Source organism: Ischnura elegans, chromosome 7 (assembly GCF_921293095.1).
Source record: "Ischnura elegans chromosome 7, ioIscEleg1.1, whole genome shotgun sequence".
In the NCBI taxonomy this organism is placed as follows: domain Eukaryota; kingdom Metazoa; phylum Arthropoda; class Insecta; order Odonata; family Coenagrionidae; genus Ischnura; species Ischnura elegans.
Window position 1 is genome coordinate 23,548,184 of NC_060252.1, and position 14,398 is coordinate 23,562,581.

The window sequence follows — 14,398 nt, forward strand, 5'->3', positions numbered from 1 at the left end:
AAAAATGTGTCAGGCTTGTCGATTTTCCCCTGAGTGTCCAGATATCGAGATCCGAGTTATCAGAGTTCTAATGTTGATCATATGACTCTTCTAAAATGCATAAAAAACTTAAAACGCACTGCTTATAAAATTTCCCGGGGCAAGATCCCCGGTTTGGGCCCCCCTAATATTTTTTGTAAGTCGGCATCCCTCTGACCGAACCATTGCATCCTTCCATCTTGCACCTTCCTTGAGATCTCAACGACTCCTGCCCTTACTGTCTTACTACAAATCCTCTTCAAAATATCTCTTACTGCTAATTCCCTTACTCCTAAATCTCTCCTTGATTTTCCCATCATCCGTCTTAACATTCTCATCTCAGCCACATTATCTTTTTGTGGGCTTTATTAACAGGCCAGGTTTCTCTTCCTTATGTTAGTCCTTGCCGCACACCGGTTTTAAGAACTTTTTCCCTGATCATTCTCCCTATATCCTAGCTGGGATCACACAACACCCCTGATACTTTATTTTCCAGTTTCTCCACCCTGCTTGGATTCCGTGGTTTGCTCTTATTTCCAGCCCACCATCCTCAGATAGATAGGAGTCAAGGTATTTAAATTCCCCCACTCTGTTCAACTTCTCATGTTATATCTCCACATCCCCGACGTTGCCTTTTCCTCCAAATCACATTTACTCCAGTCTTCAACCAGCTAATCTCAGGCCTTTCACCTTCAATCGCTGCCCTCCGTTTTTCCACTTTTTCCTGGACTTTTCCTCTCTGGTGAATGTCGAATGCTTTTCTGAATTCGATAAATGCAACTGAAGTCGACACGTCCTGATCGCGCCGAAGGCGCAATTATTTGCTGTACCGGTGAGCCTTGGCTCACCCCAACCAGCCAATTAACAATTTGTAATTTAAAAATAGCGCACGTGTTCTGTGGTGGGTGTGATGTGTTGTTTGTGAGAAATAGAAACTTATAACTAATATTTACAGCATTAGAATTGGCTTCTTGATAGCCATCACATCGTAATTATATTTTTTAATTATTTTTTTTAATATTAATTATTTTTTTCTATCATTTTATAATATATATTATTTTTTTATTTCCCAATTTTGTTGGTCTTTTTTTATTTTTTAAGGCATTTTATATTTTTTAATTTTTATTAATCTTTGCTGCTAGTATTAGCAAAGAGATTTTCTCTTTTTTGTTATTATTATTTTTTTCATCATTATTAACATTTTTAATTTAAAAAAATTTTAGTCAAACAAATATAAACATTTAACTGAATGTAAGAATATTGAAACCTATAATTAGAAGGAGGTTAAGACATAGTAAAGACTCATAGAAGAGTAATTTGATGAGGCAGTGTATGTGTCCTTGGAATATGAGGATCATAATTCCAGATGTCTGAAAGTAATCTATTATTGGTGCCCTTCAGCCTGGACTTAAAATTTTTTACAAGATGGGAAATGAACTCGTTTATGGTAGGCAGTTTGTGCGCAGTTAGGATATCTGATATTCTGACAAGGCGGCTAGATTGAAGGACATGGCGAACTGATTTGTTTTGAAAAATTTCTAATTTCCTACGAATTTATCTATTTTTTGCAAAAATTTCACATGCGTATAGTTCTACCGGTCGGATAATGCTCTTGTATAGGCGTATTCGAGAGCTGTGGGATAGTGGAGAGGTAGGGGTGGAGAGACCGGAGATTGCTTGACGAACAGCAATTGCTTTATTGGTACAGTATGTTAGATGGGGAATAAAAGTTAGCTTACTGTCGAGAATCACCCCAAGGAATTTGTACGTGATTGCTCTTGGTATTGCTTGTTTGTTGAAATGTGGCCGTGTGCGTGAGTTGTGTTTTTTGCGGTATGAAAAGTGAACGTGTGTGCTTTTTGTTGCATTTATGTGAATTTTCCATGTGAGTGTCCATTTGTGTGTGAGTTTTAAAGGTGTGTTTAATTTAATAATGTTGGAGTCTCCCTTCAGTGATGTAGCCGCGATAGCAGTATCGTCGGCATACATGTGTAATGTGGTTTTAGGTGTAGAAGGCATGTCATTTACAAAAAGTGTGAATAATAACGGACTTAGCAATGAGCCCTGCGGAACGCCTGCCTCCATGGGTCTAAGTGATGATAATATTGGTCCTTCGGCGACCCGAAACTGTCTATTACTTAATTAGCAACTGAAGCGGATAAGCTCCTATTTATACTTTTGCGAACATCTTCAATGAACTTCACAAGAAGCATTTTAGTACTCTGGTGTATTATGATATCCAAATTGACGTTTTGAGATGATATGAACTTTGCCAAGAAAGTTTTGTTCTTTTGTGACTTTGGTATCCATATTGATGTTTCATGACGATATTAAATTTTCCTAGAAAGCTTATAAGTCATTCCACAAAATATTTTCAATGATTTTGTCAAAGGAAGGAAGAATAAAAATGGGAATGTGCAAGGGCGTACTCAAAAACAAAACTTAGGGGGCGAGGGGCAAGCCATGGTTGTTCAAGCTGTGGGTAAGATTTAAGCATGGAAAAGGTGAATGAAATCAACATTTTAATGAAACTTTAACAGCTCTTTATTAATTTTCAAAATAATTTGCTTGAAAAAATATCACTTTCCGATTTATACATTATACATTTATACATAATATACATTTGCGATTTTTGGTTCAAGGGGGGGGGCAGCTGCCCCCTCCTGCCCCACGCTGGGTACTCCCATGGGACGGTGAGTATTTGTATAATATACTTACCTTGTTAAAATATAGAACTGATTGCAGAAAATGTTTCATTGTTCTGTAATTTGCCTTGATTAACATTGAGATTAATCCATTGGGATATTTCGACAATCATGTCGCGCTTACAACTCAGATCGACCATTCTCATATTACTACGCTCTGAACATTTATTTTTTTTAATTTCGTAAAATATTTTGAACATCAACTGAAGCTGTAGGCAACAACAACTTATACGGGTTAGTTCTTGTAGCACAAGAGTTTAGGACGGGTTGTGAGCAATTAGCAGATAATTTAGGCTAAAAGATATCCCTAGCAAAGACTATACGCTTAAATATAACAAATTGTAATGTACGCCGCGTCGTATGTCATTCCATGCAATCAGGGAGCAGTCGGGGCCCGCACGGCGCAGTAAAAACCTCGATTTTATTTTGTTTAATGCAAACGGTCATAGTTTATTTCTTTGGGTGGATGCTCTTAAAAGTTTGATGTAATTTTAATGTAAATATCTCGAGGTAACTCGGTGATCCTTTTTTTATAATCCCAAATGAACACAAAATTTCGACGTAGAACAGGGCCCGCCAATTTGTATCGCATCGACTATAAATATCGCTGACAGTAAATAAATTAAGCTATATGAAATGTAAAATAAATGTGGCACTAATATATTTCAATAGCTTTTATATAATTCACTTCCTTTAGAAGATTCGATTCCCAACATCTGTCGAGCACGATATTCCACGTGGCCAGCAGCGAGCTCCGGACTGTGCCTCATGTTCAAAAATCGATTTAAATTTCGGCGTCGCAGGTGGTCGCAATTCTCCTTATGGTATCATACTCTACAGTAATAGTATATTAATATCTATTAAATATTTGAGTTACTATTGAATTACTACAAAAGCTGTGGCATTGGTATTAACATCTTGAATTGCGAAAAAATTCAATGCAGGCATTTTTGCTCAATTTGTTCAAATTTGCTCGAATCCCTGACTCAAATTAACCATTTTTGAGATTTGTCCAGCTTTTTTCGATTTCAGCCCACTATGCGCCGTATCTAGGATCTCTGTTCCAATTTCGTAATTATTCCTTTACCTCAATATAAACGTGCATCCAATAATTCAAAAACAAAATTTATGAGAAATTGTCATAAAAGTTCTCAGACTGCCAGAGTAAATTTTATGTATCTTGGCTCCTGTTCATCATGCTTGTTTATGCGAGAAGAGTTTTATCCTGAGATATATGTATAATAATTTAGATAATATCTTAATGTTACGGGCACCGACTTGTGGTGCAATGTTGGCGCTCACCGATGTAGCTCGAGCTTAAATCTGATTTTTATCAGATATTGATGGTCTAATCTGCAGATAATAAAGGCATTTGCTTTCATCTGGCGAAAGCTCAGAGATGCTGCAATGTTGTTTACACCATTAAAAAAATAAAATTTACAAATACATAATATTTTATTTAGAAAAATGTCAACAAAGCTTCAGTAACAAATTTGCGAGTTTTTTTTAGGATCGTCATGGAATAATAAAATGATGATGATTGGCGGATTTCAGTGTCTAGAACGAGACCCAGATGACTTGGATGGATGGACTTCTTTATGAATGAGATCTAGGAGGGAGTCGTAGAGGAGTGTCTTCACGTCCTTCGCCCAAAGGAAGTCCAGATGATTGAATTGTGGAAGTGGGACCCTGTGCTTCCCCAGTGCATTGGGAAGCTGGTGATACAACTGGTCCACATCCTGCGAAGAGAGAGAAGATTTAGGATGCATTCACTGAATCAGGGGCGCAGCCAGGAATTAAGGCTGGTGGGGTTTAGGTGCAACTAATACTGGGGATATGGGGGTTTGGAATACCCACCAGGATAAGCAGTAGGTGCGAGATTAACAAATTGTGGCATTTTAAGATATAAGGTTCAAAATGGTGAGTTTTATGGCTTTCTGAGGGATATTTTATTAATCCTTACACTATTCTATTAGTAATATCAATGCAATAAGTAAAATGGATTAAATTTAAATATTTCTCTGAGATCTGGGGGGGGATTTAACCCCCAAAACCCCCCCTCGCTGTGCCACTGCACTGAATAACTATCGGTTACAAAAAGCTGTGAAGCTAGATTTTCGCAGAGTGCTTAATTCTTTTGCTATTTTTTTCTATGGCCCCGCTTTTTAAGATTTGGCATTCAGGACTGGACACTTCCCCTGCCATAGCCGTCGATGCGAGATTGAGAACTGAACTCCGGAAAATATCGATGCGGCCAAGAAACAGTTAACACAACTTCAATTTACACCTTTTGTTCATCAGTTTCACTTTTTTGAAGCTGGCAGTTAGATGGCAGTGGGTATCAAGCAATCCGAGGCTACTGTGATTTTTGTATTGCATGGCGGATATTTGTAGCTGGCTGAGGAATAAAGAAATATATCTTAGTGATATTTAAATAAAAGGTTTTGCTTTGTCTATAGATGCTCTACGGGGTATGGATCTGCAAAGAAAAAGGAAAAACTTTCCGGAAATAAGAGTAAAAGTTTGGTCAAGACTAATGTACGCACATCGTGTTATTGGACGCTTACCACATGGTGACACGTTATCTCCGTTATTGGTACATCACTGTATCCATTGATTGAATTTAATTCATGGCGACATAATTTTACCGTAACTATCTATTTGATGTGAAGATCATTGATTTTAACTACCTAGTTAAAGAAGAAGTAATGCATTTTAACCTACATGCGATTAACATTATTATCCATCTGACATAGATATACTTTACGCCTTTGTTGGTCCTATTCATCTTCTGGTAGAAGTTAAATATTACTGAACTCCGCAAGTTTACATAGAATTCATCTGCTAGAAGCCTTACGTGGACAGTCGGCGCAGCGCCGAGGCCAGCTTCAGCAAAGGTATCACGGCGATGGCGGAGTCTACCATCCTTTAATTTTTAATATTCATGGTCGTAACCATCACAATGATGCTGTGACTATCGACATCGATAGCAGAACTACATTTTTTCGAGCGGCGATTCTCGTTCCATTACATCCCGTATCGAACCTCGTCAATCTTTCGTCAAAAAATATCCAATACATTTTCAGGATCTCAGTTTCAAATTTGGACACCCAATATAAAAATCCTCGTGGAGTGAGATTTGCTCACTAGTAGCCTGTTCTCAAACTCCCTATCATTTACACTGGAGAGGAGTGAGACAAGGATGTGCTTTGTCACCTGTAATTTTTAACGTTTACATCGAGAAAGCTATTACGGAAATCTAAGAAAAAGCCTCGGGAGTGAATTTCTCGGGTGAAAAAAATAGCATGCTACGACTTGTCGATCAAACAGCTGTCATAGCTGCGTCGGAGAAGGATTTGAAGGAGATTCTGGTAAATATGAGTGAGATTATGGGCAGATATCAGGTAAAAATAAGCACAGCCAAGGCTAAGATAAGTAATGGTATCCTGTAGAAGAGAAGAAATGAAGACCATTATTGGAGTCTACCACCCTATAATTTTTAATGTTGATGAGTTTGACCAATAAATACTCACGTCTACGTTAGCGAGCCAATCGTTATCCGAGTAGTGGAGGGAGACGGGCGGCTGTATCGCACTCACGTTGTACTCAGGAGGAGTTGCTTTGCCGTAACGCTTCATGTTTCCGTCCAAACCATAGTCGTACTTTTGGAATTTGCCTGCAAAACAAGAGGAAATAATAATACAAAATAAAAATACATTTTATAAAAAGCAACGCTTTAATCGCGAAATGAAAAGAATAGAATTACATTTTTGGTCAGTCAATTTCTCAATGAACTTTGATATAAACGATTTTTTTGTGATAACTAAAATTCTCGTTCCTTTAAATGATCGCAGCACTGCCATCTGATTTTGGCGGCAATTTTTCGAACTAATCTCCATAATACTTAATTTTAAATTCTGTACAACAATCGAGATACTGTTAAAATCACGAGATAAGAGTCAGAATGTTGCATTTCAATGTGATTCTGGGTCATTTCGAAAATTTCAGCTTGATATCTAATCGTAAAATGTATTAAAATTGAGTAGTAAGATTTGACCGGGACAAAATGGAAAAAAAACTAAGCGAGTTACAAAAACATTTTGAAAACTAGGCATTAGAATTGGGGAAGCTTGAAGTAGATCAAGCACAGTAAAATAATCATAGGGTAATCAATTTGAGGTACTTCCCATTCCAGGCACAAAGCCAGACATTTATTACGTGGGGAGGTCGGGGCTGCTATAGTGCAATACAAGTGAGCCACGTCATTTAAACAGACCACTCAGTTAATAAATTTACACAAAGTAGTTGAAATACTCAATCATGAGCGCAAAAGGTTAGAGCTAAGTGTTTCGATTCATTATAAGGATTCGGATCAAGAAATTTGATTCATGACAATGATTCGATTCCTCAAATTAGGGATGAGACGATTCCAAATTTTGATTCTCGATTCCAACGATTCTCGGGCACGGAATCGGAATCGAGAATCCATCGCCCAAAGTCTATTTTGATTCCATCGATTCCAGGAAGATAAATATTTTGAAAATAGACTATAAACTTGGGCCATGAGCCATCGTGGACTGGAGTCATTATGAAAAACACTTGAGCCATTGTGCAATATATATTATTAAGTTAACAATTTATGTCTGATACAGTTAACATTTTTATTATTTAAATAAAGCTGAGGATATATTACTACAATACTAATTCCCCAGATTAAAGAAATATACTTTTAATTATATTAGCTATTTTATTTCACTCAATGCATACAATCACTATAATCGGTATCGTTGCAACTTATTCCTAAAACTTTAGCATTTGCGGAAAAGATCTATAAAATATCTTCATGTGGGTTGTTCCACTCCGTTATTCCTTCCTTTAAGCAGGAAGGAATCTTTCAAAATGTCCATTTTCTACTCCTTAAACTTAATTTTGAATTTGTGATCGTGCTTTCCTATGTAGCAGGGTGAGTCCAGCTTTAACCTATTTTCTTCCAACTCCGCTTTTTTATAAAGGCTTTATAGATCCAACAATCACCATTAGCATCCTTCTTGTTTACGTTTCCCGGCTGTCAAATGGATTGACAGGTAAGGAAAGAAAGAGATAAGAACATATGATGGAAAAAGGACGAGGACAACGGTGCTGTGGTTGATGGCTTTTTCTCAGAAACGGTAAATCTTAGAGAAAAAAGAAGCATCAATTTTGTAGATAAATTTCTGATCTACAATTTTTGTCTGAGCAATTTTTATCATTAAACTAACCGTTTGGCCAAAAATGCAAAAAAAATCATTTTTGTGACCTTCGACCTTGAATAAAATTTTTTGCACACACGGGATCGATGGGGACTTTTCAGTGTTTCATCAGAGTGGTATCCTTAAGGTTCATGCAAATTTTCAGCTTGTTGGCAATTTATGCAAGGGTACCCCTATTTTTTGGGCTAATTTGACCGGGCTATTAGGTCGAAAAGGCACAATTTTTTTACTACAGAAACTTCGGATCCAAGAGCTCCGATTGTCCGCGAGTGAACAGGCTACAGGGTAAACTCGCATAAATCGGAAAGTTTTTCCGCAAGTTTCTGTAGTTTAAAAATGGTGCGTTTTCAACTTGAATATTACAGGTAATTTTTGGTTCCTGTTGGCAGCAGCTGTCCAGGGCTAAAATTTGGTGAGACAATTTTTCTGCATCCAGGATAATTATTATCTCACTATTTGCCTAGCTCTCATCTGATTAAAACCTGTTCTTCTCCCGTTAGATGGTTGAAAAAGACAATCGAAAAAGCGGCATTGGTGATGTTTTTAATTCAAATTTTAATCGTTATTTGGATTTTTTTTTATATTTTGAAAAATTCGAGTGGCTCTACTTTAGTTATTTATTGTGAACTATCTACGCCTAGATCATCAATCTTAACCTATCCCTCAACTGATTGTCCTTCTCCCCGTATATGATGGCAAAAGACAAGTGAAACAAGGTCCATCCGTCTGTGAGTCCATGACTTTTCTCCCGCAAACCTCGAGAGCAGTGGTGTAGCCAGGAATTTCGTTCGGGGGGGGGGGGTGTCCAAAACCAGGGGGTAAATTTTTATAAATGCAGGGTACTAAGGAATGGGTTTTACCCTAATTTTAACACTTTTCATTATCGAAAAAACTTCATTTTTCAAAGAATTATTTTTTGAATTCATGATTGTTCAATTTTTAGTCTAATTTTTATGGTGTAAATATTTTAAAAAAATATAATTCGGGGGTTCCGGGCCCCCGGACCCCGCCTATCGCCGTCATTAGGGCGACGCGGGCCACTAGTAACGAAACCATAATTAATTTTTTTTAAAGGAACGATTTTCCAATGGAGAAAAAAAATCATACGATTTTCCGTAGATCGATCGCCAAAGACAATCGAAAAAAAGTCGAGTTGGCAAATATTATTTCCTTCCAACTTTGATTGGCACGAGAAAATTCTGTCCTAGCACTTGTTCACTTTAGCCAATCGACTATGAGTGAATAACTGCTGGAGTGCGCCTTACCGGATCGTATTTCCTGTGCGTAGTGAATGAGCGTCTTGGTGGAGGCCCCTGCGGGAGTGTGGCCCAGCACGATCGGAAGAAGAGTCTGAAAAGAAAGGGAGCGAAACGTCTAGATAAACCTCAATGGCATGCTCATTGGGTGGGAGGGACCACGTCAGTCAATCTGATAATTTGAAAGAAAAAGTAGGAAAACATAATTTAATTTATAAGATCTATGGGATGAATCGATTTTGTACTTCGGTTCTCGGTTGCAACTATTCATGAGCTTAGAACCGGAAGTCAAAAAGCCAACCCGATAAGAAACTGTGCCGAAACAGTTTGAGGAAAATTTTAAAACTTTACTCCAGCATTATTTACGACGGCTGTTCCAAAAATAATGATAAAAACGTCTACAGAAAAAAATGTTTATGCAACCTGCCAAATTCATATGCACTTTCTCGAAGTATCCTCCCTCAGTAGGGTAGTTTCCTTCATCAAAGAAAACGAAGGCATTGATTGCGATTCCTTACCCACAATTAGTGTATTCATAATATACAAATTATTTTGTTTTAGAAATCCCAGTTTAGACGAATGTTAATGTTCAATTTTAACCTTGCTGCTAGCAGAGTACTCAGCTACCTGCTAGCAGCCTGCGTCATATCAGCGCTCAAGCCTCGCTTCAAGGTCACCTCACACGGCGATAGATGGAACCAGAAATACGTCACACGAGCTTTTCCCATCATTCCTACTTAGCCGTCGCGTTTTCGCGCGCTTGAAATTTTTCTTTCTTCGTTTAATCGCGAAAAATAGATATCGTCATTTAAAATCTAAGTGCGTGATGTGCGTACTCCAGGAGTAATAATCTTTCGATTTAGGCAATAAAAAAATAATAGGAAACCACCCTGTTCTAATAAACTTTTTCCATCGTTCCCGACCCTTCTTGAATACGAGCGCCACGCCATATTTCCCTAACTCCTTGCAGCGCGCATCCACAGAATTTAAAGGCCGCTTTACACGGGGCACGGATTTGCGCAGGTTAGAGCTGCATTTATTTCTAAACTGGCGTGGAATTGCGCGAAAACATGAACGAAATTAGAATAGGGACTATTTTGCCGTCTCGCATCCACGCATTCTCGCATGTGTTCTAGCAATTCACCGCTTTACACGACGCAATTTTGATTGCGCCTTCGCACGTACGTCAGATTGCGCAATTACATATACCGTGTAAATGGCCTTAAGACCTCGTGATTGTTATTGAATCTACGTTCCCAACTCTGAAACTTGAGTCCATAAAACAGCCATTAGTCTGAAGAAGCCAAATCTTGATTGTCCGGTGGATGGTACACTGTAGCGATGCCTCGAGCGTCCAAGAAATCCGCTGGAGTGCGAACGACTTGCGTTTAGCGAATATATATTAAAGACACGTTACATTAAGCGCCACGAATGTTCAATCACTACACCTGTCAGCATGAAACTAAGAGCGAGTAGTTGGCAAAGCGGATAGGATACACGATAGTATTCAGTGCTGCCAACCTTCGCGACACTTTTTCCCTCGGGGTCCGGTTATCATTGCTATTTGTACAGCCATCGTAATTTCATAATTGAAATAGAATTATTTTACGGAACTTATCAGTTGTGATAAGACTTAATGCATTATTGTATGTAATTAATATGGAAACCTGAAAAAATAATAAACAGCTTTTGAAAAGTAATCAATGAAAATTAAACACTTGATTAAGAGGCGGAAGCAACAATAAAAGTAGAACAGACGATCCCATACTTAATAGAAACAGTACGTAACTAAATTCAAGTCAATCATTTCATTTCTTTTTCTTACTCTGTGACGATACGACTCCATATGCTGCCTTTGTGTAGACAACATCCACAACATATTAAACTCCACGAACCTTCCTCCACTCAGTAATTTTGGATTGGCTTCGTAAAATACAGGACAGAGGTCTTTGAGAAGGGTGGTCGCTTGATTGGAATTGTCGCTAAGAAAGGCAGTGGCGGATACAGATGAGGGGCGCAGGGGGCGCGCGCCCCCCACTTGCAGACTCGCCCGTATTGCCAAATATTGCAGAACCACAATTATAACTTTTTTACATCATAAGATGACATTTTCTTTCACATGTGTGCAATAAATTTAATTAAAATTTTCTTAAACTCTGCATGCGACTTGAATATTTTTTATTAGGATAAAAGAGAAGGTAACTCAAGATATTTTTTGGGCCCCCCTCGAGTTTTTTCTGTATCCGCTACAATTAAATTCATACTTACGACCCCATGCCACAGAAATGTAGCCCAATGCAGGAGAAGATAGAATAAATATTTGGGCAGCACTTACGGCGTACTTTAAATGTCTAAACTCACCATGTTGAATTGCGAGTCGTCGAATCCTGTGATGGCGAATATCGAGTTTTCGCAGATCTTCTCCTCCGTGGTGAAGAGTTCGCATCCGTACCTCGACAGGAATCTGATGATCTTATTCTGCGGCAGGAACTCGGTAGCTCCCAAGAAGTGGACGATGAACTGATGGTGAAAACATTTATATATATGACAACTATTTCATTGCAATCTTATAGTATGCTAAAAAATATTTCTCAATAGACAACTGGGACGTTCTTGAAGATACTGGGACATATTGAAGATGCAACTACAAATAAAACCGCGCCTGGGGAGAGATGTGATTTAATTTGTGACGGAAAAGGGGGGTCGAAGCCTCTCCTTCCTTTGACAAAATTAACTTAACACTCGTTGAGATTCAAAAATAGATACTTGAAAATAAGGACCAGATAATAACCAAAGGTGCAGAAGTTTCGAAAAAAATGTCATCAAAATAATGGTTCTTCCACTTAGAGGATAGAAATTAAGTTTTCAACAACGCCTGCCGAATTTATTTGAAACTCATTGTTGAAAATAACAATGTCCGCTGGTAAAATGGAGGAGTGGCTTCAAATATTCGCGAAAATCTCATTTTTAGGGAAATTGATCTTTATATGGTCTAGCACTCAGGTCTTCAATTTTGTTATGGCATTCATGAAAGTATTAGCCAAACGTTTTATGATATAAAATTGATAAAGCAATTAGTTTTGGTTTTAGGATTGCTCAAAAGTCACAATTGCGCGGTAAATACCGAAAAAAAGGGTGGTTAGGGCGTTTCCGGAAGCGCCTCCGATCAATTGTTTAACGCCAATTAGATTTCAATTTATGACGTAAGACAACGATCTCATTAAACAATTGACGAACTGCCTCCAAATGAGGAGGCATCTAGTGAACAATGACTTCGGTACCTCCTATGGGTACTATTAAAATAATGATAATTCTTTTTTACTTGTCGATGACCGGTAGATGTCTCCTGCGTTGAAGGTACATAGTTCGTAAATTCCGTTTGTTGTCCTTAGTCATCAAGTGAACTCGACTTCAAGTTAACTGGATTATTGGAGCTTTTGGAAAATGCCCCTAAGTTCTCTTTCATTGCAATTTAATTTGCAATATTTTGGAGACCCTAATTAATATACATTTCCGACATAAGTAAGCCATTTGAATTGGAACAATTTTTGGAACTGGAATTTTAAAAAAAATGGCTTGCCAATGATGGTGGTAGTTGTGATACCACTTTATTTATCCCAGTAATCATATCTGGCCTGGACAAATCATCTTTTCATTAGCAGTAACCTGATGTCAGAGGCAAAGTGGGCTCCAGTGACGTCAAGCTAAAATCTATTAAATATCTTCAGATATCAATAGTTATCGTCGTTCTTCGTCATCAAGTGAACTCGAATTCAAGGTATTATAAACTTGATTATTGGCGATCACGAAAACTTACTGCGAGGTCTCCACTAATAATGGGTCTACGAGGTGTGTTCAGAACATAATGGGATCTAATTTTCTAAATTTCTCGGTAGTTTGGAGAGTCCGATTGTTAATTTTTTATTATGTTGGTATTCATGCCCTTGAAGTGTGATAAAATTTTCAGCTGTATTCATTGAATTCTTTTTCTGTGGCAGCCGCTAAGTATAGGCGTGATTTCATGAGCTCCACGATTTTCGGCTGACACTTCATTGCTTGTTTGTTAAATTTTGACCAAAAAGCAACACTGTAACGAAGGCCCAGCCTCTAATATTCGCCGGACGTAGCGTTGTGTGACTTATTACTATTTCCAAAAATAAAAATAACTATAAAGGGCCGTCGTTTTACAGGCATAGGTTACATGGAAAGAAATCACTGACAAAGCTAAAGGCCATACCAAAGAGATAGTTCGATAATTGTTTCGAGAACTGGAAGAAGCGCTAGAACAAGTTCATAGAGTCTAAATGGGACTATTTTGAAGACAACAACATAAAAGTAGACGAATAAATATTATTTAAAAAAAACTACAATTCCTGTCATTTTCTGAACACACCTCGAATGTGCTCGAAATTTCTCGGTACGGAATCGGTCCTTCTCCGTGGATAACTTACTTCGAGGTCATCGGCGAATGGGGCGAGCAGTCTAATGGGGCTCTTCACCCTTCCCATGTACATGACGGGAGCCAGACTGAACATGGCGCGGATCTTGGGCCCGAATTCAGGTCTGGTGGCCATCATCACGTAGAACATCGTCGTCCCCATGGAGTGGCCCACATAGACAAGATCGCGCTGCTCAGTAGTCTCCAAGACGTAGTCTATTTCCGCCGGCAGATCGTGGTAGCCCATTTCGTGGAAACTGCGGACGAAGAACAGAATAAATGAAATTAAAAAATGTTTTGTGTGGTAGGATTCTCGATCGAGTGAAAAAGAGGTGCTATTTCGCACTCTTCAGTCCACAAACTGAATAGGGTAGTTTCCTTCATCAAAGAAAACGAAAGGCATTGATTTCGATTCGTTACCCACCATTAGTGTATTCATTATATACAAATTATTTGTTTAAAGAAATCCCAGTTTACTTTAGACGAATGTTAATGGTCAATTTTAACCTCATTTGAAAAAGGCCAGATTGGCGCCCATACGATTCCACTCCACGTGACGTCACAGGGACCTAGTTTGTATACGAGTAGAGAGGAGTTTTACATCGTCTGAGATTACCAATGCAAGCATGAGGTACAGAGCTCAGGGAAACATCTCTTAATAATCACCTATTAAAACTGCCTATAGTCGAAAAGTTTCCTTCGTTTGATAGGGTATCAATAATCCCTTGTTTA

At 38.2% G+C, this 14,398-nt stretch overlaps 1 protein-coding gene across 1 annotated transcript in view; it reads right to left on the reverse strand.

Moving 5' to 3' along the window:
* Positions 1–4,159: 4,159 nt before the first annotated feature.
* Positions 4,160–14,398, reverse strand: part of LOC124162398 (lipase 3-like) — a 40,610-nt gene continuing 30,371 nt past the window's right edge. Inside the window, exons 4-8 of the mRNA XM_046538922.1 lie at positions 13,680–13,923; positions 11,590–11,748; positions 9,238–9,322; positions 6,257–6,399; positions 4,160–4,462 (exon numbers count right to left, since the gene is read on the reverse strand). Of these exons, the coding sequence (XP_046394878.1) occupies positions 4,274–4,462; positions 6,257–6,399; positions 9,238–9,322; positions 11,590–11,748; positions 13,680–13,923 (820 nt within the window). The 3' untranslated portion in view covers positions 4,160–4,273. The remainder of the gene's footprint in view (positions 4,463–6,256; positions 6,400–9,237; positions 9,323–11,589; positions 11,749–13,679; positions 13,924–14,398) is intronic.